Source organism: Cryptomeria japonica, chromosome 2 (assembly GCF_030272615.1).
Source record: "Cryptomeria japonica chromosome 2, Sugi_1.0, whole genome shotgun sequence".
Lineage (NCBI taxonomy): Eukaryota > Viridiplantae > Streptophyta > Pinopsida > Cupressales > Cupressaceae > Cryptomeria > Cryptomeria japonica.
The window spans coordinates 422,665,928-422,678,896 of NC_081406.1; the positions used below are offsets into that span (position 1 = coordinate 422,665,928).

General features: G+C 38.7%; 1 protein-coding gene across 7 annotated transcripts in view; it reads left to right on the forward strand.

The window, feature by feature from the left end:
* LOC131062010 (uncharacterized) overlaps positions 1-12,969 on the forward strand; it is a 205,811-nt gene that overhangs the window by 71,629 nt on the left and 121,213 nt on the right. For 6 of the 7 annotated variants that reach the window (XR_009110641.2, XM_057995862.2, XM_057995857.2 and 3 more), the window contains 3 exons: positions 5,969-6,058; positions 6,276-6,360; positions 6,473-6,568. Coding sequence is in view for 6 of the 7 variants with exons in the window: in XM_057995862.2 (XP_057851845.1) it covers positions 5,969-6,058; positions 6,276-6,360; positions 6,473-6,568 (271 nt within the window). In the remaining variant the exon portion in view is untranslated. The remainder of the gene's footprint in view (positions 1-5,968; positions 6,059-6,275; positions 6,361-6,472; positions 6,569-12,969) is intronic. The other variant, XM_057995858.2, reaches the window with a different exon arrangement.

Here is a 12,969-nt window from a genome sequence, read left to right on the forward strand (position 1 = left end):
GTTATCACAAGCTTAAGTCATGAACTTATTGAAGCTTACAACAGAGGTATCAATCTTTAGGAAGTGACATACTCAAGAGGATGACATATGAAAGATTTGCATCAAAAACATTCTCCAAGTTGTCATGTGAAGCATCCATAGGTATCTTTGTTGTTGGTGATGACACAATAGTGCAAATGGATACACTTGGAACAATAGGATCAACATGAACCGTAGAGAAAGAATCAACATCTGTGTCTATTGGAGACATAGGGACATCAAAAGACAATTGGGGAATGGCTGTATGAGGAGAATCTGAGTTCAAAGTAGTAGGAGATTCTGGAGCATCCTCCTCTTGTTGTTCATCCTCAGGGTCAATGACCTGAATTTGCACTTTAGGCTTCTCTTTTCCTTTCAACGACACCTTTTTAGGAGGAATAACCAAAGCTCTATTGACTCTTAGCTTGATTCTGGTACCAGAAGAAGCACCCTCTTTGGTTTTGACTCTTACCTCAAACTTACGTCCAACAGGTCCTGTTGAATCATCCTCTGTTCCAACCTTAATCTTTATGGTTTTAACATTATTGCTTTTCAACCAGGCATTGGTGTTGGCAAGGATTGACTGAAATCTATCAAAGATTGAGGTACATTCCTTATGCGACCATTGGATAGATGGAAGAGGAGCCTCTTCGGTTCTTTGTTCTGTATACTCCGGATCAAGTATTTTCCCATCATCTACCATGCCTTCTGGAATCTTGGTTAGATTCAGATCTACAATTTGCTCCAAGGTAAGCCTGCTATAGTCCATCTTCCTGATATCTTCCTCTGTATGAAGATCAACCCAAATATCCTCAAGGCGATGAACATTAGTGAAAGCCCTCTTGATATTATCTTTCATCCCTCGATAATCAAAATCTTTCCTTGCCTTGAACTTCTTCAATTTGATTTCTTGAAGCTCTGTCTCCATCACCTTGGCTCTTGCTGAAGTGGTTAAGTAGTATTTGCCAATTTGAAGTGGATTATGTGAGGATATATTGATCCCTAACTTATGTTGAGCTAATTGGACTGCATGAACTATCATCAATTGTCTAGCGAACTCCATCAGGATAATCTTGTCAATAGGATATCTTGGAAGCATGTATTGATGGCCTTCAAAATAGCCAAGTGTCATGTAAGTGGAAGTCTAGAATTGAAGGAATAGGCATCTGTACTCATTCACCTTCTTCCAGGCTGCTTCAAACACTCTCTTGTTCTTAAGTGTCTTATCAAACAAACACATGAAATGACCAAAGAAGGCATCCTGTATCCTTCTCTAGTGAACCCTGCTAGGTCTTAAGGTGAGCTGATCATAGTATTTCCACAATGGTACCAGGGACTTGTCACCTTTGGTAGAAAGACCTGGAAACTGTCTTAGTGATGCCGTTATGTATACCAGGTAGGAGTTCATGTAGAAAGTGGGAGTGGTTGGAACTTGTGAGAGCTTCTCACATAGGTTATCACGAATCACTTCACCCCATAAGATATGTGATTGATCTTTCCTCATAACCACAATGTATTTGTACATCCAGATTTCAAACACATTAGATTGCTTCAATTCCATTATCCTTCTCAGGAGTGTAATCATCTTACCGATTTCTTCAATTAAATCAAAACAGTACAATTTGGGCCATTGGGACAAATGGGTCTTGGGAGTCTCAAGCAATTTGGAGTTGATATGCCTTATGCAATCTGCCTTTTTTTGGTTATAGTGATCCAGAGCGCTCTTCATGGTGATATATGCATGCATTGGAGCCACATGAACCTTAAAGATTTTATCAATGGTCTCCGCATCTAATCTGATAACAATATTGCCATCATCATCCTTGATCGTTCTAGATCCCTTGTCAAAATGAGCAGCACAAGCAAGGGCAAATTCTAGTTCCAAGGCAACCACTGGGAAAGTGGAAACCAAGTGAATATGACTATTCAAAAGCAACTGCATGCCATGATTTGGTGAGCCTTCTGCTCTGTCAAGGAACTCGAACATATCAACATGCCCAATCTTCGTATCTTTGATTTCATCGACAGGAGAGCTCACTTGAGAAGAAGAAATCTCATTCTGGTACTTGTCATATTTGTATTTCATCTTCTTGTTTGAAGGGGATGCTGGTTCTTCTGTCATCAAGCAAGAAGTTGTAACACTGCAATGAAAATCCCAAAGAGTTAAAACATCATCATAGGCTATTGGAGAAGCTATGACACCTTCTTCAAATGAAAGAGCTTGGAAAACAATGTCCAACTCTTGACCTATCAGGGTATTTATCATGGGAAAGGGAAAATGAGTTGACAAGCTTGAATGAGGTATTATGAAAATGATGCATATGGAGACAAAGGGCAAGAATTCGGATCTCAGGAGGCGGAATGCAAGCGAAACACAATGACCTTGGAAAAGTGGAAATGAACAACGCAAGTTAGGGAGGAACCTTGACACTTGCACTTGCAATTGGGTCTTGAAGACCCAATTGCAAGTAAGCAAGCTTGCATGATTTGGTATAAGCTTGCAATCGGGTCTCATTCGGGTCTTCAAGATCCAATTGCAAGTGCAAGATAAATGCAAACGCATGATAAGTATGAGCTTGCATTCGGGTCTTGAAGACCCATTTGCAAGCAGAAAGGATTTGAAAGGCAATCACAAACTTGCAATCGGATTCTTAAGACACGATAGCGAGTAAGCAAATAATGAAGGGAACAATCTTAGAAAGCATGCTTGTAATCGAAGTATTAAGACCTGATTGCAAGTAGAACGCGAAGGGGAAAAACATAGAAGCTGATACATGGTGAAACAAAGGCTTGCAATCGGGCCATAAGAACCTGATTGCAAGCAAAAGGAACTTGCATTTCAAAAGACAAACTCGCATACCTGGTAATTGGGCCACAAGAACCCGATAGCAAGCAAACCATACTCACGCGATGAAGAGAAAAATGTAAACAAAAAACATTCTCTCCATAGCAAAATGGAAAAGGGGGAAACAAGGGAAAACGAAAACAAAAAGAGAGAACAAAGAAAAGAATGTCAAAAAGAACTTACCTTTAGAAACGAAACCCCAAAATGACGATAAAAAAGAACTCGCCCAAATCCAGATGCAACGCCAAAAGAAGAAAATAAAATGATCTATAAATCTTCACACGATGGCTCTAAAAAGGGCGTATGAAGAGAAACATTCCTATCACAACTCAAAAATGCCTTAATGAGGCTCCCTTGAATATCGCAGATCTTAAAGAGGCAAAACGCAAAAGCAAATCGGGTTCTTAGGAGTTCGATGCAAGTGCAAAATACGTTTCACTTGGCCTTTGCAAAATATACTTGTAATCGGGCCACAAGAACCCGATTACAAGTAAAGCAAATTTTTTTTTTTATTTAAAAAAATGAAGTGACTTGTAATCGGGTTTCTAAGACCTGATTACAAGTGAGGTTCATGTACTTGCAATGACATTAAAAAGTTCTTACTACTTGCAATGACCAACTTAAAACCTGAAATTGCACAAAAAGGAAGAAAAAAGAAGACCAAAATCAACCAAAGCTTAGACTACTTGCAATGACCAACTTAAAACCTGAAATTGCACAAAAAGGAAGAAAAAAGAAGACCAAAATCAACCAAAGCTTAGACTAAGATGACAAAAATACTCACTAACAATTAGACACAAATAAATATGAGTTTTGAACCTCGTAAAATGCGCCTTAGAGAAGAAAACTACCAATTTTGAGCAAAAATTGTAGGGGTTGTCAAATTTTTGAAAATTCAAAAATTAAGACAACAACCATGTTGTCTTGGATATCTACTGCTATAAACATCAGATGAACTGGTATGCTATTCAGCATCCTCGCCCACAATTTGGCACAGTGAATGATAAGCTTTGATGAAATCTTCAAAAGTTTCTATGCTGAAGGGCTCCTTCTCGACGCACAAAATGTTGATCGGTTTATCATCTGAACCCTAAATTTTGTGCTTAGGAATTTGCACAAACCTATACACACTTTGACGAGTCTTGTACTTCTGCCTAAAAAAATCAAAATTGATGGCCTTATATGGACATCTGCTCAAGTCATACACATCAGATATGCATGTCTTTGTAACCGATATGTTTGCAGATCCATTTTAAGCTAGGATACTTTTTGACTTTGCATCATATCTCTATGCCAATGCTCACAAAATCTGCTTCGACAAAGAGATTGGGCACAATCATCTCGACCATATCTAGGACCCATCCATTCTTCAAAGGGAAGTGAGCTAACGACTTTCAGTATGAATGTTCAAAGAGTGACCATTTGGGGACTGGTATGATTGCATCCTTGACCCCCTCGAGCTCATTCACAAATTTATCATCTGATTTTCCTGAGCCATAAATGCTCAAATTCTGTTTTGTTGACCTAGGGCATTGAACAAATAGGTCCTCAATTCTCCTCATTCTAGATGTTCTGGTCATGGTTACAAACTTACAGTTTTGCAAACAGGTGAGGGTCTCACAATATGTAATGATCCACCAGAATTTACTTCGAATTTGAAAGATCAGATTATACCAACATTTACAAACCAATGAACACAAATTTAAAGAGAATTGGGCAAGAAATGACTTAAATTTTCACTTACAAACTAGTCGCACAGGAAACCCTAGTTTGATGAATTGCATTGTAGAGAGCTTGAATCACTAAAAAAATCAGATTGCAAATGAGAGTGCTCTTCAAAATGGTCCTGATCATATATTTATTCTGAGGAAATGGGCAAAAATTTGGCTAAAATCAGTCAATTCACCATTACTGCACGTTTCCTCCGCCAATAGATCAAGAACTAGCCATTTTGAATTTCAAATGTAGAACATTGATTGAAGAGGATTGCGACATGATCTGTGGTCCAGATTCATAGAATTAGGTTTTAAAATAAGACTACATGCTTGGATTTGACTCAAACCAACCAAATTATGACAAATCAGATGCACTTTACACCGCTGGTGCCACATATCACAGCATTGCACAAGTAAACGTGGCCCACTTCTCTGATAGTTCTCTATTGCGCTAAGCTTTGTCTGAGACTCATACACCACCGGGCTCACCTCCATGTAGCAGCATATCGCAACTGCATGCATCCCATTCAGCTATGACAATTTTGACAATGCGCCCTGGCGATCCAATGAAAAGAGAGATGACTCAGATGATCACACTCCCTTGCCTGACTGATCGGACCTAGACCCACCATTACACATGGCGTTATTGTGCAACATTGTGTCTCTGATAGATCTAACAGATCTAGAGCTCACAGTAGTCTGCAGGAGAGCAATAGCTATCGATCTGACTTTAGGAAATGAGATGCCAAACTTAGGAAAGATTAGACTTAATGGGACATATTGGTGACTAGGACTTAGGGGCCGGTTTATGATGAAACATGACCCATTAAGTTATGACTTAGAAGACTGCAACCAGGTATAACAAGTCAACTTAAAATTATAACGTAGGCTAGGGTTTAAGGTTTAAGGGAAAGACCATTAGACTTAGCCAATTTTTGGGCTTTACCAAAATAGAGAGCACCAAAAATTTGCAGGGTTTCACCAGGTTCTAGCAATGTCTGAAGTTGAACATACCATGCCCTCTATGAATTCAAATTATAATAGCAAAAATATTGATATAATCATTTCAAAGTCTTAAAAATCAAGCAATATTCAGTTTTAGACACGAAACTAGCAGGTGCCTCAATGAAGTTATGCCATGCCCAAAACTGCTTTCCTTGATAGATGTAGTTTACATTAAAGTATTTTTCTTATAAGTAAACAAATATGATTAACACACTCGTATCTAATGTAAGTGAAGTCTTAAGTCTTTTTGAAAGACAATAATGGCAAAGCTTGTTTGTTACATTGCAAGTTTGTAATTAATCCGGCACTACTTAAATAATGAAATATACTAATATGTAATGCATTTCCGTTCAGTAGTAATAAGGTATTGGTTATTTTTTTACAGATTCCTTTTCACATTCCTTTGAATGTGTCTGAGGATGGGGATCCTGATGGATTTTATGAAACTTATCATGGCTCAAACATCAACATTCAGGTGAAGCACTGTAAAGGACCTTAGGAGTATTTTTTGATCTTATATAAATGTTATAGGATGACACTATTAATCATATTTTATAGTGCAAAGTGCTTCACAGTACTGCACATAATCAGTAAATTATTTGCAATGAATCTTGTAATTGTGGATTCCATCTTTGTGCAGCTATCTTTCTGACAGCTGAGTGTTGAATACTCTTTCTATTGATTTGGTGCAGTATTTAATAACTACAGATGTTGTGAGGGGATATTTACATAACACACTATCTGCAACACTGGAGTTCATTATTGAAAGTGTGAAAGGTCCTTCCACTTTTACTTGCTAAGTTGTCTATCATTGATAGTCTCAAGCCTTGCAAAAGCCTGTTGCTATTGTCCGCATCTAAAAGTATGTTTTTTTTCTGACAAATTGCAGGACATCTTTTTAATACACCTGTGAGCCCTGAATCTGTAAGCTTTTATATCACACAGGACACACAAAAACATCAGCTGTTACCTGCATTACGGTCAGGTTTGCTTCCTTTCCATTGAAAGCTTAATGGTCGAAAACCATCCTTACTGGTAGAAGATTACCTTGAGTCAGGTCATCATTTCCGCAGAATTCTTCTGCAAATGATCAATTCAGATAAAATCCACCACTATGAAGGTTTACAAGATGAAGATAAAAATATGGTGTTGACCATTAAAAGATGATGTGGTTAACAGAAAATTCATTAAATATTACATTACAAGGTTCTTGGATCAGCTCTTCTAATATCCCTCTCTAAATTTTCACCAATTTTCAACACTTTTTACCATGAACATTAGATGAAACAGGTTGCAGTTATGAGAGATTTCTGTTTGTGATGTATTTGAGATATTTGGGATTGTTGAATTCATGTATTTATACTCCAAATAAATAAACAAAATCTGGGCTAGTTTTTTGCTGGTGCTGTTGCTGGCTTTTTGCTGTTGTTTGGACTGGGGTTCTTTCTTTATGCTTCCTGCTTATTCTCAATCCTATAGTTGTTTTGGTTTGATCTATTTTGCTGGGCCTATCTGATATATCTTTTGTAATCTTTATGTAAAGGGTTTCGGGTCCCTTCAAAACCTGTTTTTGACTTAATCAAAAACAATTTATACGTAAATAGGAAACCTTTTTTAAATGTAACAGCTGTACATAGATGAAACTCCTTAGCATTATCTTGCTGTGTGTTGTGCATTGCACACGCTCCCTGTCGCCGACAGGGTCCCCCTCTTTTTGTTTTTTAGCCTTTGCCCTGTTGAGTTTTGCGTAGGGCGTCTCGCGTCTTTTTTGAGTGTGCCCATAATCAGTCCAGGGGACGGTGTTGTTATAAGCGTAAGCCTGGGAATCCGCAAGGTGAGTTTAACGCTCAAGAGTTAAAATTTCAAAAGATCGCTTAAACTGAAGTAAATCGCCTAAGTTAAGTGAGAGATAAAAGCTTGCAAAATCGCCTGAATGTGAAAAAAGAGTTAAAAGCCTGCAACGGACGTTGAAATGCCGATTTTCGCCAAAGGGGGGTAAATGTGAAAGAGAAAGTTGAATTTTACAAAAGGGGGCCAAACCTCTGATTTCGCCAAAAGGGGACATGTATGCAAAAGTGCAAAAGTTTGAAAAAGCCTCAAAATCGCCGAAATTCGCACTAAAGTGTAAAATCGCGAAGTGTAAGAGGTTTGCAAAGAGAGGTAAAACGCTGAAATTTGGCATAAAGCGTGAAAGGTTAAAGTATCAAGAGTTTGCAAAAAAGACCAAGGATCGCCGAAGTTCGACATTAAGGCATAAAACGCGAAAGTTTGCAAAGGCTCCAATTGCCCCGATTTTCGGCGATAAAGAGCAAAATGTGAAAAGGAAAGTAAAAACTTTGAAAATACCCCTAAAACGTCGAATTTCGGCGATAGTAGCTAAAGTGCGAAACTCAAAAACTTTGAAAAAGCTCCATACAATCCCGAAAATCAACAAGAGGATAAAACACAAACTTTTGTTTTAAAGTTTGAAAAAGGTCATAAAGTGCCGATTTTGGCCTAAAGGAGGTTGAAAATGTTAAAGTGTAAAACCTTGCAAAAGGGGCGAAATCGTCGAAGTTCGGCAGCATAAGCTAAATCGCGAAGTTCTAAAGTTCGCAACCATAGGTTAATTGCCGAAGTTCGCAACCATAGGTAAATACGCGAAACCTATTAATCCTTGCAAAGAGGCCACAATCGCCCAAGTTCGACAGCATAGGTCGAAAACGCCAAAGTTCGGCAACAGAGAGAAAACCGCGAAGTATAAAGGGTTTGCAAGAGGTCATAGACGCCGAACTTCTGCATAGGAGGTTGAATGTGAAGAAAAGTTAAAGTTTGCGTAGAGGCCATAGAGCCCGAAGTTCAACACCAAGGTAAATCGCGGAGCTTTTTTTTAAGGTTTGCAAAGAGGCCAGAAGCCCGAACTTCGACAACAGGGTAAAATCGCAAAGTATAAAGTCTGCAAAAGAGGGTATATTTCCCCAAACTTCGATGTAGAACATCAGAATACAAAAACGTTAGAATTTCAAAATCGTAGAAACCCTACCATTCCGCGAGGTAAATTTCAAACTTAAGGAAAACGTCATTCCTTTTTTGTGAATCGCGAGCTGTGCTTTTTTTTCCAAAAACGCAAGGCATAGGAAAGGGCATTTTCAAATTTCAAAAAGAAACAGCCCTGCAGGCCGAGTTTGTGCGGATTGACACCATATTTGTCAGGTAAGCTCGCTTTGTCTCCCTTGCAATCATTTGAAATGCATGCAAGATAGGTTAGATGTGTTTATGCAAAATTGATTAAATGATTAAATCCTGTAGACCGCATCTTTTCCCAAGTACTAAACCGTCAAGCAAAGCAGCAAAACTTCAAACTTCAGACTTAAGGAATTTTGAACCTCATCCTTTTTTTTTGAAAAACTGAACTTAAAGGCTAAGTGCAAATTTAGCGATCATTAAACGCCTAAGTCCTTGAACCGCAGCCGAATAGTAATTTTTTAATCAAAGAGCTTAATAATATTTCATGTCCAGAATTAATTAGGCTCTTTTACTAAAGTATCATGCTTTCTTCAAATTTGGTTTTCCATTGATCCTTATGCGCTAATGTATCCCTTTTAACTAACCTGTTTTGTTTCCTTCATTTCGTCTCGTAATTCGCGTCCGATTGTGCAGGATAGATGCCTAAATCTACGGTAGAATCCTCAAAGACACCTGGTGCTGCCAGAACATCCCGGGCTTCTAAATCAGACATCCCTCGCAAAGGCGAGAAGATGAAATACCAGTACCAGAGAGGAGGATTGAGGGAGTCAAAGGTCCAGAGCATATGGGGAAACATAAGCGATATCGACCTGGGCCACATAGACATTCAGGACTTTCGAGACCGGGTATATTCCCCCATCGCCTATGGTAGGCTTAGGCGGATGATGGAAAGTGGTATCGCCCAGGTAGTAGGATTTCCTCCATCAGTGCAGAATTATGAGCTAGTAGTTGAGGTTGCCCAACATTATCAGCCAAATACCAGATTAGTGGTTTTGGAGAATATGGTCCTAGCTGACTTCACACTTGAGGCCATTGGCGACGCATTCGACATCCCCTTCTCGGATAACCCCATTGCGACAACCGTAGATGAAGCACAAGTTGCATATGACATGAACTCTGCTAATGCAGGACATTGATAAACAAGGAATGGTATAAGGAGAGAAGGCCTCCGAGTATTAGAATTGGGAAAAAGACCCCCAAAAGTGACTTTCACAATGAGCATGGAGATATGGTCACCTTGCTCAGCCGGGTTATGGGACTCCCCCAATCTAACTTTTTTGAAGAATGGATGTTCTATTTTACAGAGCAGGTCTTCGCCGGGAAATCCAAGTTCAACTGGGCCCAGATCATCAGTGACAATATCCATACCCAGTTGGTTGAACTTGAAGAGAAAAAGCACTTCACCATGACCTTTTACCTAGTTTATATGTTCGCCTGACACCAGCCACTGCCAGGGTTGATCAAGAAGGGTGAAATCGGGAATGGGCCCAATCAGGTAAAGGTGTACGACTGCTATCCACAACTACATTATCATGACATAGTTCAGAGGGAAAAGAACAACCCTGCTTATGCAATTGGTCGGTATGAGCATGTCAATGACGCCTTCACAATGCGCCTAGTCCGGCTAATGCAGGGGGGATTACACATAAGACTCTCAGAACAGGCTACCATTTTGGTACAAAGGTACGACGCCTGGTTTATTGAATTCCCTAGGTTCTATATCCGGATAGCCGGTTTTGAGGGAGCTCCGTTCCGACTTCCAAGCTTTCCAATAGACAAAGTAATTCTTTTGGAAGTCGCAAGGCAGGCACGTCCAACGGGCAGCCTACTTAGAGACAAGAAGCAGTCCGGATTCAGCCTAATTATGTCAAATACTTCACGTGCCTTGTCCATATTTTGTTCCATAGTTCACTATAAATCTGGCTTGTCAAACACTTAAGGTGCTCTATCTGTGATTCCACATTGTTCATACATGCGTATTGTAGTATTTCCAACTATAATATCTAACATAAATCCACCTTCCATTATGCTTTGATCGAAGTTTATACCTCGATCTAGAGCTCCCATTTTGGCACAGTGTAAAGGATGCTGTCAAATGGTTTTGAATTTGTCTTTAAACCTGCTGTTTACATTTGCCAGAGGCTATGGATGCTAGCATAATGAAATAACCCCCTTGATTTTTTTTCAATTTTTAGCACAACATTCAACACCCGTTAGCATTAGCAAAATAACATCTCAACCACTTATGCAGTGGGAGGAAAACTTAAACAATTGAAATACTACATGATGGCAGTTGGACCAGCCACTTCCACTTGTTCAGTGGGAAAACTACAAATTTATTAAAACTTGAATAACAAAAACTTGGCGGTATAACCAGCCACTTCCACTTGTATAGTGGGAATACAAAGTACTGAAATTAAACAACAGACTTGGCGGTATAACTAGCCACTTCCACATTTCAGCTGGTGATACAAGGAAACTGAAATTATCACTTGGCAGTATAACCAGCGATTTCCACTTGCACAGTGGGGAAAGTTAGCTTCTAGAAAATGAGTACAAAATTTTGTTTAGTTCTAGTAAACAAATTATTACATACGCTAACTGTGCAAGGAAGATAAAACTAAAATCAGAAATGCAATGACCAAGTTACCAGCCCAAAAATCAGCAAATCGAACTAGGGCAAACAGCAACAACTCGATTTGGAATAAGAATTCAGTCACTCCACCAAAAACTACTAAAGTATGAGCAAATGGGGTGCCAAGAGCATACACAACTTTTGAATCCGTACCCACAAAATTCGAATGAAAGCTCCAACTAGAATGAACAGAAATGTAAATCAGCTGTAGGGTTTCTTCACCAATTCATCACACCAAACTCCTTGAAATCCACTGGTAATCTCTGAATGAGATGACTTTGTCAACTAGGAGTTATCTTTCAAACTTGAAATTGAAGATGAGCTAGGAGGGCATGCAACCCCGAAGCTAAGTCTTTGAAAGCAATTCGGCAACACTTCGTTATCAAATTCTAGCATAACCAAATGAAGGAGAGAAGGGTCTTATTCATAGACTTGAGCCCTAGAAATTTGAATTGACTTTTCCCCCCAAAGTGGAGGCTCATTAGGGAAATAAAATATAACTTATATCTTTTGCTTCCTTTTTATTTTTTCCCAAAGTTGGATGGCAAAAATGAATTTCCATTCAATAAAATATTTCCTTATTCTTGAAGTCTAGCTTGGATGCCCAAAAACACCTTTTTTTGACTTTACAAAAAAATATATTAAATATTGCCCAAGTAAAGTCATATGAAAAGTTATTTATTTACCAAAAATAGATTCCAAGAATCTTGGAGAGATCACCATTGAACAGGATTGTTGAGAATAGAACCCAAGTTACTCAGTTGCACCACTATACAGCTAAAAATAGCATTTACTAAAAATAGCACTTACTAAAAATAGCACTGCTAAAAATAGTAAGTGACTCCAATCTCCATTTGAGCATATTCTATGCAGCTGTCATGACTTTCTAAAAATGGTGTTCGGAAATCATCTCCAAAGAATATGCATGTCAAACCACGCTGGAGCTCTCATAAAACCCAAAAAAACCCTATAAAGCAAACAACCGTCAGCCTATTGCAATTTACTAAAAATAGTAAATTCAGAAATCTTCTTTGATTGGAATGCATGTTATACCATCCCGAAGCTCATGAAAAACCTAGAAAGAATCTAGAGAGCAAACAACCGTCGCAATTTACTAAAAATAGTAAATTCAGAAATCTTCTCTGAGTAGAATGCATGTTATATCGTTCGTTGAAGCTCATGAAAAACCCAAAAAGAACCCAGAGAGCAAATTGTAAAACTCCTACAAACACCCCTCTGAAAACCTTCCTGAAGACATAAACCCTAATTTAGTCTTTGGTTAGCCTACAGGTTTCGAAAATAGGCTAAGATTCCATCCATCAGTCTAGAACTAAGAAGGGGACATTACACATAACTGCGGAATTTGGCTTTTCATCACCATTTGCATTTGATCAAAAGTTTCTAAACACTTTTCACAAATTCATATTCTGCATTTTGTGTATATATTGTAATGGTGTTTGAACGCTTGCAATGATGATCAGGATCCAAAGGTCTTTAGTGCGTGGAGTAAAAATGCATTTTGCATTTGCAAAGCAAACTGCATTTTGGGGCTGAAGTCCAGATTGCTAAGAGCTAAGGTTTTAGAATAGAATTGCATTTTGCAACTCGAAATGCAACTTGCATTCTGGGGCCAAAGTCCAGTTTCTACTGTTCATTCTAGAGAATGGATGCGGTTTGCATTTTGCATCGAATAATTTCGTAAGTCCAATTTGCAGGGAAGAGGTTGTGGTTTGATACATTTTGCA